The 19,882-nt window shown below is 32.1% G+C and overlaps 1 protein-coding gene across 1 annotated transcript in view; it reads right to left on the bottom strand.

Annotated features, from left to right (window-relative positions):
• Positions 1 to 9,477: 9,477 nt before the first annotated feature.
• Sema1a (semaphorin 1a) overlaps positions 9,478 to 19,882 on the bottom strand; it is a 500,910-nt gene continuing 490,505 nt past the window's right edge. The window contains exons 15-16 of the mRNA XM_081745959.1: positions 18,070 to 18,280; positions 9,478 to 14,501 (exon numbers count right to left, since the gene is read on the bottom strand). Coding sequence (XP_081602085.1) covers positions 14,177 to 14,501; positions 18,070 to 18,280 — 536 coding nt within the window. The 3' untranslated portion in view covers positions 9,478 to 14,176. The remainder of the gene's footprint in view (positions 14,502 to 18,069; positions 18,281 to 19,882) is intronic.

The following is a 19,882-nucleotide window of genomic DNA, read 5'->3' as shown; positions in this document are numbered from 1 at the left end:
CGCTGTAGATGAAGTTGGCACTTCTTCAAGATCAGACTTCGCTGGAGATGAAGCTGGCCCTTCTTCAAGATCAGACTTCGCTGGAGATGAAGCTGGCACTTCTTCAAGATCAGACTTTGCTGGAGATGAAGCTGGCCCTTCTTCAAGATCAGACTTTGCGTGTGACGAACCAGTCATTTCTACAAAATCAGACTTTGCGTGTGATGAACTTGTCACTTCTACAAGTTCGGACTTCGCTGGTGATGATTCTGGCACTTCGACAATGGACTTCACTCACGATGAATGTAGCTTCTCCGCAAGATCAGAAGCTACTAGGGTTGGTGATACACTCATTTATGACGGGCCTTGTTCAATTTCTATCGGAATCAGAGAACACATTCAGTCTTCAGTAAACGATATATCAAATTTCATTAACGTTGAACTCAACAGTATGGAATAATTGGACAAATTGAAGCATCTTTGGACACCACCTTTGAGCTACCAGTTTCCGACTGAAGATTCTAGGGGTTTCAAGCGTCATTTTCAAATTGGCCTCTTCATATCCAAGCCCTTTTACAATTTGAAAAGAGCTTTAGAATCATTTAGAAATCATCAATCTCTGCAGTACCATAAAGATGCAGTTCTCACTGAAAGGACTTTTTGAGACTTCGCAGAAAAGAAGAAAGTACCAATCGACCAAGTACTAGATGTAAAAAGGAAGAAAGTTATTGAAGATAATCGGCTGAGGTTGAATGGGATAATGGAGACAGTGAGACTATGTAGCATGCAAAACATTCCTCTAAGAGGACATTCCGACAGGACGTATATCCCTCATCACACCTGTCAATAACGATGGAAATTTCCGCAGCCTTTTAAGATATCGGGTTAACGGAGGTAACCTACTACTCAGAGAACAACTCGAGAACAGTGCAAGAAACTCAATGTACACAAGTCCAAGAATACAAAATGCATTGATTGCGTCTTTTGGGAGCCTTATTCAAAAGAAGATTATAGAAGGAATGTGTCAGAGCCCTTTTTACACAGTGTTAGCTGACGAAACAACAGACATTTTCAAGTTGAACAATTTTCATTGTGTCTCAGATATATTACTGAATCCAAAGCCTTTGCTATAAAAGAGGACTTTCTTTCTTTTGTGCCTGTTTACGATGTCACGGGCCAAGGTTTAGCGAGAACATTGCAAGAAAAACTCATAGAACACGTGCTTGATTTAACCTATATGAGAGGTCAAGGCTATGATAGAGCATCTACCATGAGAGGCAAATTCAGAGGTGTCCAAGCCATTTTAAAGAAATCCTTTCCAAAAGCAATATACACCCATTGTGTGAGTCATTGCTTAAATTTGTGTATATCTGATAAGTTTCAAGTTCAGGCTGTTCGAAATGCTATGGGTGTAATATCAGAGACGTTTTAATTTTTTCGAGCCAGTGCAAAGCGTACCTCCATTTTAAAACAAAAGATTAAAGAATTGAAACCAGACTGTGATAATACAAGAATGAAAACACAGGCATGATGCTGTATTACTTTTTAAAGAAATGCTTATACCAATTGTTTCAGCCCTTGAGTGCGTTAACCAACTATCTGGTGAACATTCGAAGAAAGCATTATTAATTTTAAACAGCATTGGAACACCGTTCTTCATTCCAGCTCTGATTGTCACATCAAAATTGTTGGGACTGACCTACAATCTTTCAAAATACCTTCAAACGAAAGGCATCGATTTATGTAGTGCATTAGAAAAAGTAAAAATAACAAGAGAAGTTATACATGATTTGGCACAAAATGCTGATTCTGAGTTTCACAAACTGTTCAAAGATTCTCTGGAACTTGCAGCTCATATAAATGTTGAAATAACAATTCCAAGAACAGTTGGTCTCCAAAAGAATCGAGCCAATCCACCTTGTAAAGACCCGGAAATATATTATAGAGTGACACTTTTTATACCATGCTTAGACGACATGATTTCTTCTCTAGATGAAAGGTTCTTAGCTCACCAGGATACTGTGTCATCTCTTCTGCATCTCATACCAACTAACTGTGATGTACCATTGGATAAAGTTCGACAAGCATTTGAATTCTATAGAGACGACTTGACTGACTCTTACGATGAAGTACTTTTGGGAGAGTGGGATTTATGGAGACAAAAGTGGAAATCAGAAGAAAAACTTGGAAGTGTTCTCGCCGCATTAGACATTGCGATGAAAATATTTTCCCAAATATAAGCATACTATTAAAAATATTTGCTGTACTTCCTGTTTCTACAGCTTCAGAACGAAGCTTTTCGAAACTAAAATTAATTAAAACGTATTTGAGGAGCACAACAAGTGAAAATAGATTGAATGGAATTGCGTTACTCTCTATCCATAAAGACTTGGCTTTAGAAATCACAAATGATCATGTCATCGACCATTTTGCTGGATCTGGGAACGCAAGACGTTTGCAACTCACTTTTTAAAACCTGTGTATAAATTACGAGTATTTTATATAAAATGTTATTGTTTTCTACAGTCCTCTTCCTACAAGAGCTTACATTATCTATTACGATGCTTTGACCAATTGCCTTCGTTATATACACTACTATAGGTATAGAAATAAATTATACTAATGGAAACAGGATTTTGTTTAAATAAAAAAAAATGTTTTAGATTAAGCTCGCTATTGTAGTAAAATAATTTAACTTTTAAGTGCACAGTTGTTTTTGGTAGATAAATGTTAAATGGAATTATCACTTTACAAAGTTACTTTTTTGTGAGACATCGATGTTCTCGTTCTGAATGGATGTAGCAAATATGCCGAATATACTAAAGATTTTATTGTTAAGGCTACTTGGTTTCTTTCCTAAATTTTTTTAAAAAAAAGTTGCACATCAACAGGTAAAAATATTTTCAGGGGGATTCATCCAAGCTGCGACTAAAGTAGGAAATGTAATATTATACTAATTGCCCCTAAAAATACGCTAATTTTGTATTTAAAAAAAAAAAAGCAAAAAAAAAAAGCCCGAAAACATTTATGTGTATGTCCCTGCGCACCAGGAATGTGTGTCATCTCTCCAGCGATTTATTCCAACCTACTGTGTCATGTTATTTGACAAAAGTTCATTTAGCTACTGTATGTACTATAATCTTCACAACTGATTTCAGCTCCCCCCCCGAAAATAAATCCTGCGTACGCTACTGATATATATATATATATATGCTTTATATGTAAAATAAATTGTTGAATAAGGCGTGTATAATTCCATCTCCGGTTCTATAGCAATAAGTAACTCCAAGAGCTTATCTAACCACTATATCCTCTAGTGCCGTTTCCATCAAACGAGTGAGGTACCCGTTACAGAACAAAGTCACCTGAGTAATTTTTGGTAAAATCATCTGAAGAAACTCAACCCAAGAATGAACTACCCCTTATAGGCTTTTTCAGAAGAAACTACTTACGACAAATTAAAGGATTGTTTATGAAATATTAATAAAATCGACCGAGCAGTTTTTGTGAAAATTGTGTAAATAAAATCCACTCTTAGGATGGAGATGTATGCAGAGTGTGAGTCCGTTCAAAACTCGACTTTAAAAAAAAAAGAAAAAAATCTAATTCTAGAGAAAACTGCAAATTTTAAAATCATTTATGCTCATATTGCATTTGAACTTCCTCCTTCCCGAATATGCCGCGTTATAGCGTTGCTAACGAAATATATTTATAAATTATGAACAAAATCGTTTGAGAATTTTTGAGAAAATCGTTCAGTAAAATCTTACCCCAAGAATAAACTATTCCTTTTGAAATTTTTCAATAGGAATGGTTTGTATCACATGATAGGGTAATTAATGAAATATTTATTTATGAAATTTGTATAAAATTGAATGCGACACATTCGAAGAAGTCGCATGAAAAAAATATCCACGGATGATGGGCATTTTGTCTAACAAATTTGGTTTATATCCGGCCAAAAATTATCGAGAAAAAGTACATGATACAAGATGAGGCGAGGCGAGTCTGTCCCTGACCAAAGTCGACCATCACATATAGCAATATAATCCTTTGACAGTGGACAATTAATCCATCATTTTTTTAGATCTGGCCAGATAAGCTTACTTATGCTTACGCCAGAAGATAATAATAATAATAATAATAATAATAATAATAATAATAATAATAATAATAATAATAATAATAATAATAATAATAATAATAATAATAATAAATACAGTTGACCCGAGGTTTATGAATCCCTCGGTTCGCGAACAAATTGGTTTAGAAACAAGTTTTGTGAATTGTTTTCCTTAGCTTACGAACATTATTTCGGTATGCGAACCCAAACATACGCGAATACTCACAATTATACGTTCCCAGCAGTGCTTTCGAGCGTTTGCCATAAACTAGTGTTACAAAGTATCAGCTTTTTTTGCGGACATGTTCGCATTTTGAGAGTAAAAAATTCCGTCCGCGTACATTTTCAGAATTCCCTGATTTGTTCGCATTTTCGAAATTTAAATGAACTGCTAATTCACTTTCAGACATTTCGCATACAACACTATGTTGGGCTATTTGTGTTCAAAGAAGAAATTGTTAAAAAAAAAAAAAAAAAAAAAAATCAGATCTACTGGAAAATATGAATAACCGAAGTTAATATGATGTATTCTTGTTTAATTATTTTCATACATTTCAATTACATATTTTTCGTATTGTTTTGAAAGTAAACTTTAAAGGAAAAGATGAAAGTTAGCATTCTTGTGTCGATACTCTAGAGTTAATGTTCATTTAGCGATTTAGCCAAATGGAAGAGTGTCCACGTATTGACATATCTCGTGGGCAACTAGCGGAAAACGAAAGAAGAAATACATTTTTCAAATTCGAAAGGAGGCGAGAAACATGGCAGTTTTAATCTCGATCTCGAGGCGAAAAATTTCTCGAGTATCGTGGTCAACACTAGTCTTAGATCTCAAATTCTCTTTTGGTGTTACATGATTCATAGTATAAAAACTATAAATTGATAATGTGATTATACGAACATAATGGTGAGTATTCATCAACATTCAAAGACGCACATGTTATTAAAGAATATTCTCCAATAATAAATATGGTTTAAATGTTACTTCACATCCTCCGTGGATCTCTTCTGAAGCGGGGAGAATTATGGTAACTACTAAATGAAATTAAACAAAGAAAAACTAAACAAATTTACAATTAACGAGACCAAAACTATTTTCGAGAAAAGCCTTCCGATTGGATTATATTAAGTTTAGCGTTCCTTTCAGCAGCGAGATTGTATAAGACGAGGACCAAAACCTTAATATGAGATCCCAACCATATAAGCTTTGCCGGGAATCGAACCTGCGTCTTTCGCATCAAATGTGCGTGCGGTATTTACATAGCAAATAGAGAGCTCAAAACCTTTCTGAGAATCCAGACGAGATTTCTACAACTCTTTACGAGACGAGACGAGAAATCCCTATTTTTTATCTCGTCTAGTCCCGTGCGCAATACAGATATAGATTATATGGTAACCATTCCGTAAACGTTATTTTACTTATATTTAAATCCGATAGTATTTTCATTCTATATTTTAATCAGAGAAAACACTTTAAAATGTAAAAGAAAGGAAACGGAAGAATAAGAAAAAAATGGCATACAATACCCAGTGACGTGGCTTGAGGAGAAACAACATCTACTCTTTAGAATTTTTAAGCATTAAGTTTAGGTTTTCTTCATAATTTAAAATTTTCTACAATTTCTTTTCCGTTTTATATTTTTCACGTTGAAACTAGATTTATACATATATATATATATATATATATATATATATATATATATATATATATATATATATATATATATATATATATATATATAATCTACGTCCATGTAAGTAGATAGATCGCACAGCATCTATTGAAACTTCAAAAAGTAACCATGCATTGATCGATATTTTTTGTATCAACCTTATATAGGAGTACAAGCTGCGCGCGAAATTAAGAACCAAACACTCGTTCATTTATCATTAAGTTTATTCAATTCAATTAAGAATTATATTAATAATTGTACCAGACATGACGTCCGTATGTACTACAAATGTTAAATAGTTTTATGTATAATATATAAACGTTTCAATGCATACTATTAATCTGCAGTATAATAAATCCATGACTGCAGTAATTAAAGTTTTCTAAATTGTCCGTAAACTTAAACTGATATAAGCTATAAACATTCCAGTTGCATTGTATAATCTCTCTATGATATACAATACATGTCCGTCGTCATTTGCATGAAAGATTTAGCGTTTTGAAATTAGGTGTAAAATGGAATTATCGCATTCGTTTTAAATTGTATTAAATATTGGCACGAACAAAATGTTGTATTGCCTGAAGTAATACCAAATAGGTGAATAATAATACATTGAACTGAATTCATAGTAAGTTATAAAATAATTAAGTTTAGACATTAATAGCAGTGATTGTCATTTGTTCGTAAAGACACATTATTTCTGTTAATTATTTGTACATTTGTCACAGTTCACTCTAAACTTGATTATTTTTCACTGTTAATTGAATTTGTATAAGTATTGTACCAAATAAAAGAATTAAAGACATATAAAATACTTGTAAAGTAACCCAAAAACCTATCACACAAAACAAACACTCCCATTTATACACACACACGCCATCTCAATTGAGTTTTGACCAAGCACCTAGGGAGATGGGACCTACTGTTGGAATGCTGAATCGTTTAGAGAAAAGGTTTCTCGATATCTCACTGTTTTTGCACTATGCAGCTCACTATTGAAGCCGGAAGTACTAGTAAATTTCTACCGCTTCCTGTTTTAGTAGAGTGTTGTGGGTGGAGATGGCGTGTTTCCTTACATGAAACTGGAAACGATCGATTTCTACTACCTCTAGTTTTTGAAGATAGAGTAAACGAAGCAGATGACGCTGAAATCTATGATGGAGTTTTCGAAACGCTGAATCGATTGCAAGAAAATTGTTTCTCGATATCTCTAATCGTTTTTGTTCTGATACCTGTCAACAGGTGGACAGACATAGCCGTTTTATAAAATTTTCTAAATTTGTACATAGCACAGTTTGGAAGTCCATTAGACAGTTACCAAATTATATAATATTTACTAAATTACTAACAGAAATATCTGTTCTATAAATAAATATAAATATAAAACAGAAAGTTTGAATATTGTAGAAATTTTCACTCTTTCCTTTTAGGAGCGGAATTTTCGAAATCGAGAAATGATTATTCCGAATCCGAAACCGAATCTTATGTCCAATTGAGAGTTTGTTTACCAGTACCGAATTTCACACCTCCAATTTAACCGAATCCTCACATTCAGCCTTTTCTGAATAGTCGAAAATTTTGATTATAGAATTTTCCTCTTTTAGGGTTAGTACTTTCAGAAACGCTAAAAATGCAATGGACTATCATTAACAAACTAACCGCTATCTCTAAAACGCCTAACTCAAGCATTGAAAACTTAATATACAACAAAAGAAGTGACGGATTTCAAAGAGCGAGTAAAACTAAACTAAAGCTCAAGGGTTTTGATATAAACTACCTATGATTTATCATTATTACTATTCCCTTGCTACAATTATCATTATTACTATTCCCTTAAACAGGACTGAGAGAGGTTATTTAATAGGGACACAATATATTATAAAGGAATTTCAATAGTTAGTTAGTTTAGCGGTAAATATCATCGCCTATGGCAAAGAAGTCATAGGTTTAATTCTCTATGAGAATACATGTTTGAATTCCACATAAAACAATTCAGAACTACGCTTTTTTTTTTTTTTTTTGTACTTCCGTATAAATTTATAGGGACCCAAATGTGCTTGTTGAATAATATTTAGACTTATTAAGTATCCTTTCGTCTATAAGATAAAACACACACACACAGAAAAATATGAATGTGTATACTATGTATGCAATAATGATTTTTTTGTATCAACTCTCAATATCCTCCATATTCTTTTCCATAGTTTTACTCCAAAAAATTCCTATTTCGTAGGGTCAATTTGAATCACCGATCTTGAGGTTTAAGATTGTCGTATTCTCCACGAAGGTTACCACTGCACTATTTTAATATTGAGTGGTACTGGCCTCCTTTGGTAGTTCATGTAGAAAAGACTGTAAGTGAAGTATGAAATTTGGGTTTTATTAAAGTTTTTATTTTAAAGAATTGCTCCATATATATGCATGTCCATGTGTAAATGCAATTGCTATGATAGTGCAGTATCGTGTAAGACAATTTCATGACAGAAAAAGAATGTTACAGAATTTATGAAACAAAGTTACAAAGTTAAAATGTTAACTTAGGATGATTCCAGGATCGGAATTTTTTTTTTTTAGTTTAACCTTTCACAATTATGCACTGAAGCTAAAGGGGGTGGTAATAACGAGATGGATGATAATGGTGGAATAAAGAAAGCGGAAGAAAATGGGAAAACTCCAAGAAAAACCTACGCTTACAGTGTTTGTCCACCACAAAATCCCCACACGCCAATGATAAAATTAATAAACATAAAATAATTATTCATAGTTATAAAGATTCCTCCCATTATGTTTGTTCGTTTATTTTAAGTACAAAATTACAGAGTTACTTGCTGAATGATTTTACAGAAAATAAATTACGAAAGTCTTTAGCTGTTTTATTGAAAATAATATTGTTTTAAGAGTCCAGGTCTAAAAAGAAAAGAAACGAAAAAATGTATGAACAAATATCGGTGCTTTACCTTCGAGATTTCGTTTACTTTCTGCTCTACTATACACATAAGGTAACTTTACTGCGTCATGAAGGTCGTAATACTGACATTGTGACTAAAGATTTTTTTTGAGATCTCCAGCCTTTTTGGACACAGAAACCAATTTCCTTTCAACATCCTATACAAAATGCGGGTAGGATGAATCACATGTTACCAGAAAACAACAGAATGTTTTCAGATATTCTTGCTTTTACCTTGCAGATTTTGATTTGTTTTTCATAAGCTACTTCTTAGTTTTTAGCTTCAAAGAAGGTAGCTGGAAAAAAAAGGCAAGTTTTGGGACACTCGAATTGGCATTGGAACGATCAAGAACTCTCGTAAAACATCCGGTTAATCATTTGTTATCTATTCGTAGTTATGATATTCCCTCTACTTCCATCGCTTCTTTTTTTTTAATCGTTCTAGACTAAAAATGTAAGCAATGTATCAAATTTAAGATTTAAAATTACTGTAATTTTCTGTAATGGAGATTTTTTTTTATTTACAACTAAATTATTATATACATATCCTAATATTATCGTTCAATTTTCACCCTTGTACGTGGCAAAAAGACAGGGAAAGTGAAATAGAGCGAAAGGGAATTTGTAAGGATGTGGGTTCTTTTTTTTATTTATTTATTAAGTCTCTGAAAGGTAAGGTAGTCTCGGTTCCTGTAAACAGAAATGTAAATATGCTACTTGATATTAGGAAATTTTAAACAATGAACTACAATATATCCTATTCAAATTCATTTATTGTTATTATTGGCTCAGTACATGTTTACAAAAGAAAAAATTGTACAGATGACAACTGCAAGTTATATAATTGCAGGGTTCTTTGTTGTTGTTTTTTTATAATTTCTTCTTGTAATTTTTTTTCTGCACATTCAATTAAAACATACTGATATAGATATACAAGGTGATTACAATCACATCAGCGTATTTCCAAAATAGATTAACAGATGGCACTAAAATGCAGTCATGGCACTCAATAAAAACTACCAGGAGTTCTCAAGAAATTCTAACCTTTTGTATGCAATAGTTAACGTCTGTAATTATTTTACTTTTTTTTTCACAAACACAGTGAACAAGTTGAAACAGTAAGTAGTTTCATTGAAAAAAATAATAAATCAATATAGACACTACTTGTTCACACTTGTTAAAAAAAAAATAACTAACTTCACGTATCTTGGAAGATGAATATTTTCTCTGCTTCTTCTTATTTTTATGTTCCACTTGTTGTTTAAGCTGGTATCACATTGTCTATGTTTTCCTATTTCCATATTTTTTTTTTAAATAGAAAAAGCTATCAAGTCCTCTTTTTTCTCTGAAATTTCTACAGGCACACAAGTCAACATCTAGCCTACCAGCCAAGACAGCTGTAGAGATCTTGCCTAAGAAGTTGCGGAAAGTAGAAAGTGTACTGCTAGTATAATTGATTCTAAAATGAACAACATTCACCTATGCAATTATGCCAATTTGTTACTTATATATTTTATCGCTTCTCTTTTTTTAACACTATTTCTTTTTTGTTTTATATTATGTTTACGAAAACCAATTGCATACGTAAAAAAGCATCAAATAAAATAAAATACAGTGCATAATTTGTAATATTGAATTTAAATTGAATTGTGTTTTTAACTTCCCCAGAAGATAATAATAAAACTTGTTATAACACATTAAACTGTAACTGTTGTACTTTTTATACAATTATCTTTGTTTCCTTGCTTTACACTTCTTAGCAGAAATTATTTACATAGAATTCAATTCAATATTTTTCCGCTCTTTAGAAGAGTTTCAAATGACAATTTATAATTTAAATTATGGTTTTCACGTATTATATATATGTTTTCCTTGCGTTCATTACACACTGGAAATTTTCCTACAGCCTAATCTGACAATATTTTTTTTGTTCTTTGTTTTGCTTGAATACTTACATTATAAAACCCCTATTACATTACAAAATATCTAACTCGTATTTAGTATAATAATAAATACCTTTATACAATATATATATATATTATGTATACTTTTAAATACAAGCTGGAGATTTCAGAAAGAGAATATCAGTAAAACTTAAAACTGTTCAAGAGTACTTTTATTACTTAAAAAAAATGGGAAATCTAAATAAATGTGACATCATTACCTTTACTAACTTGCACGTATGTTTCTTTTTTATATAAATATTTACAATGTTACTTATTACATAGAAATCGTAGCCCAAAAATATCATTCATACACTGTATGAATACATTATATTTAAAACGTAAAAAATGCTTGTAGTCAAGCAAAAGCATAACATAAAAGTTATACCAAAAAAGAAACGTAAAGCACCTCTATTTCATTTTATTTCCATTTTTTTTATTTTTTTAAAAAATTTTTTACGTTTGTTCTAGATATAATGAAAATATACTTTACAATACAAATTACATAACGAAGATTTCGTTTTCCCCCTAGCATCAGAAAAAAGTTCAGAATACACTTTTGTGAAATTTGCATTACTGCTATTCAGAACTGGATCATGCTTCTAATCTTGAAGAAAATATGTTCATTAAATTAAAGTATGGGTATATTGAATTAAAATTCACGTCAACTATGGTACGAACATAATTTAAAAAAAAAATTAAAAAAAAAAATTAATATTTAAAAAAAAATCGATCTTATTTGAGGATTTCGTGTTTGTTGTTTCGTGACAAAAAGTGAAGATTTCATTAACCTTAACAAACGAAGTTCTACAAGAAGAAAAAAAAACTTAGCACTAAACCAAGATACAAAATATAAATTGACAAAGGAAAATTCATAAATAAAGAAATAAATAAAATCATTTTGTATTTCAATAAGAAATAAAAATACACTATTAACCTTCAGTTAAATCATTATTATTCCTTTGTGCATCTTGATTGGAAGCATGGTCCTTGCACTAAATACTATAACGATAAAAAAATTCTTTTAATCCATTTTCATGAAATGATGAACTGTTTTGTAAACAGACACTGAATTTATCTTTTATAAAGCTATGTTTTTATTTCTCGTTAGAAAGGAATTTTAACAAGTTTTATTTGGAGGTCATAACTATGTACTTTATTTTCCATTTATATTTTTATAACTTACTTCAAATGTCACATTCTTTTTGGATGCTAATCTATTCATGTTTCCAGCAGAAGTTTTGGAAAAAAAGTTCATTAACATAAAATTCACATATATATATATTTTCTGTGATCACGTATCCTGAGTTTGCACCACCGCTCAATACACGACACGAACGTTTTTTTTTTAAATCTTTACTTATTTATTTATTTATTTATTTATTAACTAACTTGATAACTGGACTAGAGAGTTGCACAAAGCATGTCTCATGCTAAACAATAATTTAACAAGCTTTTTAGAGAGAAAATTTCACTGTTGCTCCCCATCCCCTCCCCCCTATCTCTCTCTCTCTCTCTCTTTCTACGTGTATATTTAAGTATAAGGAGAGATGTGGCCACTTTGTGACAATTAAATGGCAAGTTAAAAATTTTATGCGATACATGATCAAGAGGGTTCTTTTATTTTCTTGTTTCTTTGTTTTTTTGAGTTATGGACGCTCACAAAACATTCATACACACATACACACACACTCACTCTCTCACACACACAGCAGAACTAAGCCATTCATCTCCGGAAAGTAATTGAATATTTCGTACATATCTTTGGTTTGAAGCCTGAGTATTCACTGCACATTTTTTTTTCTATTTTTATATTCATACCTTCACGCATACGCACACACGATACTCAAAATTTTTATCTTTGTCAGTATTTTTTATTAAAAATCTTTATCATACGCATTCTTCTTTCTTCATGTCGACTACAGGATATTATTACTTAATAATAATTATAATAATAATTGGATTTTATTATTTTTAATAAAATGGACAATATTTTTTTTCAAGACAAAAAATAATTAATAACAGTGCTATATTTATATATATATATATATGAAATGTCTGCAAGCTTATATTACAACCATCATGCATTTGATTACTTACTAGGCAACCTATTCTCTCTCTCTCTCTCTTTTCTTTTTAAATATATTTACTTATTTTGGGTGGAAGATTAAATAACATTCAAATTATCAGTCTTCACAATATTTGAGAACAGTTTCGCTGTTCTTCAGATCTCTCATTTTTTCTTAAGATTTGAAATAGTTTTTAGTTTCAGCACACAATAACACTCAAAACTTTGTAAACATGAAGTACATCAATCTATACTTATATACACAACAATAAACTATTTTCTTTTCTTTTTTTTATTAAAAAACTTTTTTTGCTGTTTTTTTCTTCCTTCTCTCCCCTTAATATACCAAAATCCAAACATTGCAAGAGTCCATTTCACATAGATACATGATTAAGAGGAGCAGCTACATATTTAGATTTATATATATATATATAATTAGTTATTTATTTATAGGTATGTATGTGTGTATAGGTAATATATATTTATAATAATTTGTCTTGATGAAAAGGAAGGAACCTCTTACAATATTGTAGAGACAAGAATGCTAATAAATGTACAAGACTTTTACTTTATACAAAGGCGTTTCTTTTATCCACTTCGCATTTTTAACCGCTCCAGCACAATAATAAGAGATGGTAACAAGAGTACATAACTTTGTGCTTTCTCACTTGTGATAGACTGAATTGTTTCCTTTTCGTTTCTTTTCTCAAATATTGTTCTTAATTAGCACGACGCGCACGTATGTTGAAACACTTCCTCAGAAGCATAGTTTAAAAAAAAAAAAAAAGTTTGCAGCGTAGGATTCAACACAGCACTTATCCTCTTGAACATGTTTCTTGTTCTTTTTTTTTTTTTTTTTTTTTTGAGTGAAATGTACTCCCGAAATTATGAATTCTTTCCTGTTTTGCCTTTTTTCCTTTACTTCTTAAGTTTAATTTTATACAGTATTTCTCCCCTTTTTCCCCTATTTACTCTCCTGTATTCAAACTCTCACAGCCCCAAGTTATGTTCTTCACTCTCCAAGAAAAAAAGAAAAGAAAGAAACAAACAAAATTATATTAAAAACACTGCTTCACATTATAGACATAACTGCTGCCGCCATATTTCAGTGTCCGTATGACAAAGACACTGGACAGGTACCTTTTTAAATTTTTGTGTGTATGTATGTATGTTAATAATTTAAGTCCTATAAATGAAACTGCACGGGGTATCGGAGACACCCCCTTGCGGGACCTCATTAGGCGAGCACGGTGGGCTTCCTGTCATGGAGTGCATGGGGACTAATGGTGGGGAGGGAGACGAGGAGGGCGGAGAGGGGGAAGAGGAGGACGAGGAAGTGGCGAGAGGATGACCTCCTGACCCTGACGCCACTCGAGGTGTTCGTCGGCTTCTTCCTCCCGTCCGGCGTTGTCCACTCCGCGTATCCCGAGTCCCCTCCGTCTCTCAGAGATAGACCTTCTTCACGCTACGTGTTGTTCCGAACCCATCGCCCACGGTTCGGTTGCTGCTACGATGTGTGCCGAACATGTCTCCTTGATGACTCCTTAGTGTTCCAAAATTGTCTCGTCCCCTCTGGTGTCCGTAAGGATCTCGGGGTGGTGTATAGTTATCAGCGAACTGGAACAACGTCTCTGCAGGAGCGTTAGCATGAGTTTTCCTCAAAGTATTCTTTGGGGATGAATTCAATGATTTGTTAGCTGTGGGTATTAGTACGGGCTCAGCATACGTTACTTCTTCTTGAGGAAGCAACTTCGGTTCTGTTGCTAATCTGTAAAAATTAATAAAAAAAAAATCATTATTTTACTTTCAATACAAGAGAAAAAAACACTATTTAGATAATACAAACAGAAGGTATTTGTACAAGATACACGGTCGATTCTATTTGGTCTAACAACTTAATACTTTATAATAAACAAACAAATGAACAATGCCTCATTAGTACTGTAGACCAGAAATAAATTCTACATAATTTAGTTGATAGTAGGATTCCTAAACGCAACTTTTTTTCCCCCACAAAAATAAAAATGTATAATCTTTAGAAGTATGAGGGTATCAAATCTGAATTTCCCGTATCTTGGCAACTGTAACTTATAATCTTTGGTCCAAAAATGAATCGTCGAAAAGTCACCCCCAAATGACTCTTTCCAGTCTCTAAATATACCCAAATCTCCTGTCGCATGAAATATTCATATTCTGTATAACAAAAATATATTTATATACTAATTTTGTGCACGTATGCCCAACGTTTCAAAAGAAACATGTGGTAATACCGGAAAATCTTCTAATCTTTCTACGCATCCTTCAAAGTACAATTTCTCAAATTTTAATATTCCAAATAATTTGAGTATAAAGGTAATATTACAACGTTCTAGGCTGAACTATTTCGGAAATTTGTAGAGGAGTTAGAAAACATTTAACCTTCTTTTCCACTCTCTTAGATGTTGAATTTAAGAAAAATCTCATTTTACTTACAATCTAGGATCTAAGAGGAACTTAAAAATGTGAATTTCTCATGCCTAACGATTTCAGAGTTCTGAAGAAAGATGAAAAAAAGTTCAAGCTCATTCCTTCTAGTGGTAACATTTCGTAAAACTCCCTCTTATCAACAGACATAATGTTTACTGATAATATTTGCATGGAATTTCAAATCCCTACTTTTAACACCCTCGGAGATCTGATGAAAGACGTGGGAAAGTTAAACTATCTTTCTCGTTTTCAGGGATCTTTCTCGATGAGCCTTGTCTTATCTACGGCCTAGAGTTAATGGGCAGTTTCAGTTTCCATTACCAAGCGGTTTCGGAGATTCGATGAAAGACGAAAAAGTGTTCAAGGTCTTTTCCTCTTTAGGGGTGGTATTTTGGAAAGAATCCATGTGATCTATAGGTAAACATTTTGTTCAAAATTTTAAGTTTCTGTTCCTATCCGTTTTGGAGATCTGATGAAAATCAAAGAAAAGTGCAGCGCCCATATTTCCATCTACTTGTCTGTTTCAAAACACAATCCATCACGACAGTACACTTGACCACATATTCCACGTAACCATCCTCAAAAACCTCCCCCAAACTATTCCACATTCTCTCAGCAGAATGGGAAGACACTTACATTACCATCCCATTAATGAAACGTTTCTTCTCCCCCCTTTCCCACTTACTTCATGTCTGTCGATCTATTGTTTTAATTTTTTTACTGTTATTTTTTCATTTGTGTTATGTATTATCTTTCATTATTGTTTATTATTTTTTAAATATATAACTACGAATATTCTTAACTTTTTCTTATCAATTTTCGTCCTTTATTTGTTTCTTCCCTAAAAATGAAGGACATTATATATCATACGAGTTCAATCGACCTCATCCGACCGAAATCAAACTTGGAATGGTTGTAGACCTTGCCCTGCTGTGTGTGCAAACTTTTGGTTCAGAGTTATCAGCGGTCAACATCGAAATTATCCGACCGGGATCAAATTTAGTATAGTGGTACACTGACCTGCTATAGAAGCGTGAAAAATATTATGTTGTACAGGCCTCTGGTTCCTAAATAATGCAAAATCGAAGTAGTAGTTCAAGTGAGCAAAGTAAGAACGTAATATATAATATTTAAGTAGCAATTAAAGGTTATTCTTGGAGAGAAAGTAATAATAATATTCAAATGAAATACGATTTTCTTTTATAATTATGTGTATCTCACTCGTGAACTTTTCAGTTCTTGAATATTTCTTACAAAACTGTTAATATACAAATTATTGAATTCATTATTCTTCATCTCTTTAGTACTCTTGCTGACCAATTTGTCTCGTTAGCTCTCATCTTATTCCATCTCTCGTTATTTCAATCAGAAACATCATCACGTAATTGCATACAAATATTGCGATCAGCTGGATGCTGTTCTTTAACGCTTTATTTCTTTTCTACCTAACTTTTCTGATGCTTTACTATAAATGTGTAAAATAGTGAAAACATTATTTCGGAACACTATGCTTTCATTAGACACAGCGGGACAGACGTGTGAAGGAAGGAAAAATACATAGAGGTAGTTAGGAAATTTCAGTTGGGTACAATATTATAAGCCAGAATTACATTGGATAATGTTGCCAGATTAAAAACTGACAGAGTTTTGTGCAAAAAGATACATACCCAAAGGGTTGATCGTTAAGAGCATAGGAGAAAAAATGAATAACTGTGATGAAAGAAATGTATAAGTTTATGATAATAATAATAATAAAACAAGATTTAAAGTAGCAGTGTAACGTGTATACTACGTGAAGGAGCAGAGTTTATATGGCGTGATATTTCCTCACTTAATAGTAAAACCGGAAGTGGTAATAGATTTTGAAATATAATGTACACCATACATTGCTGATATATGTCCCATCCGTGCAATTTCAAATGGCACACATTTCAAATCTGCATGTTAAACGAAAACTTACAATATCACATTTGTTGTTTGGTGTTGTAAACTAACGACGCTATAGTATCACAAACATCCAAATTTTGGTCTCTTCTATTGAAGTAATAACGCAAGCAAGACGGACGGAGCAATGTACATCAAAAGTACTTTAGTGTGTAACACTACGGGCATGATATCACGGATTTCGAATTAATACGAACCAAGATTCAAGGAATTGAAAATTTGACTTCTGTCAAAAAACATTTATTTCGAAAAACTACTTACATATGTAGCTCATTCAATTATATAGATGGCTTTCAATAAATGTGAAAATCATGATGGCGTTTACAGCAATTCGATGCCTCAAACCGTTCTGGAGACATGGTAAAGTTTGCAACACTGCTGAAAATTATATAACTCCGAAAATTTACTGTAATTACACCTGTCAAATGTGCTCAAATGTTCAGTAAATCAAATATTGTTTTACAAAGAGACCGAAAATACGCTATTTTAAGAAATATATCAAATTATTGTAAACGGCACTATGATCTTTGTGCCTATTAAAAACCATCTATGGAATTGCATATGATACTTATTTAAACTCTTTTGAATAAAGTGCTTTGATAAAATCAATTTTTTAATTATTTGTAACTTATTTTCCTACTTGTTCGAAATATGCCATATGATGATCACAGTAATCAATATAAATGCACTTTGAATGTACATTACCCTGTACGTGTCACTTGCGTTATTATTGTTACAGAACCCTCCAAAATTTGAATGTTTTTCGGTTTCCATGTAGATTTGAAAGATGTAATAACCTGATGTACTGAAATTTATATATATAATTTGAATTATATATATATATATAAAATTTGAATGATGATAATATTTGTTCCCTGAGATAACTATAAGTACTTCTTTTTTTTTTGATCATACAGCATACTTACCTATTGACATTTTGTCTTTGTTCGAAATATTCATACTCCGTGTCTGGATACGGAAGATTATCTTCATCTTCTTTGTGGCATTTTCTACCGCACAAATATCCTATAACAAAACCCACTACAAGAGCTGACACAGAGCCTACCACAACAGCAATAGCTAGCGTTTCCACTGTGTATTGTGGAATTTGGGTGTCTGCTGCACTCACTTCTGGTCCTGTTAAAAAAAAAAAAAGTAATTTCATTTTCAACGAAACAAAGAAGAAACTATAACTGTATACGAAAAAAAAATCAGTACATCATCAACAAAGTGTAGGATAATTAATTTTAAAAACAAGTAAACATTATTTCTTTCCTAATGCACTAAAAAAGAGATGCACTAAAAAAAATTAAATCATATCACAATCATTTCCAACTGGATGATCCATGACGTCACAGTTTGCTGCTCATCCTCTCAGTAAACCATACACAGAGAGAGCAAGGAGGAAACAGCAATCCTAGTGTTGATACACGACAGTGGTGACAGGCAAATAAGGTGTAGTCAATGGTTTTGCAAATACACTACACATGGATTCGTAGATAATCGTACACTGCCAACACTTGCTTTATTCCCTTCCACGTACTTCGCTCCATCCCCTTCTTTGTTTAACCTGTTCACTTTATCCTGACTCTTGTAGTGAAAGTCTGTTTCTACGTCATACATCGGCCAGTTGGATATGACCGACAGAGCATGTTTGGAGGTACCCTGTTAAGTTTATACTTATTAATACTGAAAACAACAAAATGGATGTCTTACTGCCGAATAGTTAGTAGTATTTTCGTCTTTCAAACGGTAGACCCATTGGAAGTACGCTTGGTTTGGATCTCACGGAGAATTATGAACTCCCGTCTCGCATAGCCTCAGAGTTCAAAATAAACTTTAAACTCCGAACAAGGAAACCAAAACAATAAATTATAATACACTAAATATTTCAGGTATGATTCAATTTGAAAAGACTATTAGCAATGTAACTAAATGATTTACTAAAACTATGCACTAGAGCAGATAATAAAATCAAAACGAATAGGATTCAGCATCGCATTTATTTCAGTAACTGAATCAGTAGCTCTATCTTCTTCTTCTTCTTCTTCTTCTTCTTCTTCTTATTATTATTATTATTATTATTATTATTATTATTATTATTATTATTATTATTATTATTATTATTATTATTGACTTAGTAGTAAGAACTGTACCTCTATTTACAATTGTCTTATAATTCATTACAATTATTATTTTACTTGTAGCCTATTGTATGAGGTTTCAGTATGTAATATTTTACAATGCTATATTATTGTTTATAAGCTGTTCACAGCACTCACAATAAAATTATTATTATAAAAATAAAGTTATTAAATTACAGCTTATATGCTGTGGAATAATAAAAAATGTTTTTACGTTAGTAACATATTTCTGGGCTTTTATAGCTAATTTCAGCTTCCTATGGGTTTAGTGCATGTGTATCAGTTAGTAAAAAAAGGTACAGTAAATAAATAGTTAAAGCAATTTTAAAACGAATACTACATTTATTGGTATTGTTGGATAGAATTGTTAGAATATTACCGAGCTCCTCCGTTTTCTCGGCATTAGTAAGTTAAACCCAATTGTGCAGGTTAGGATGAAAAATGATAAACAAGTATTTCTGATGTTTAAAAATTAAGAAATGGAATCCAATAAATATATAAAGTAAATTGTAGTGAAGAAAACAAGATGTATAATAAAAACTGAGATCAACATCGGCTTTGCTAATCGACCACTTTACAACGCAACTCTGTCTAC

This window comes from Thermobia domestica, chromosome 2 (assembly GCF_964235325.1).
Source record: "Thermobia domestica chromosome 2, izTheDome1.hap1.1, whole genome shotgun sequence".
Taxonomy (NCBI): domain Eukaryota; kingdom Metazoa; phylum Arthropoda; class Insecta; order Zygentoma; family Lepismatidae; genus Thermobia; species Thermobia domestica.
Note: the sequence above shows the minus strand (reverse complement) of the source record. Positions and strands in the feature narration are given on the sequence as shown.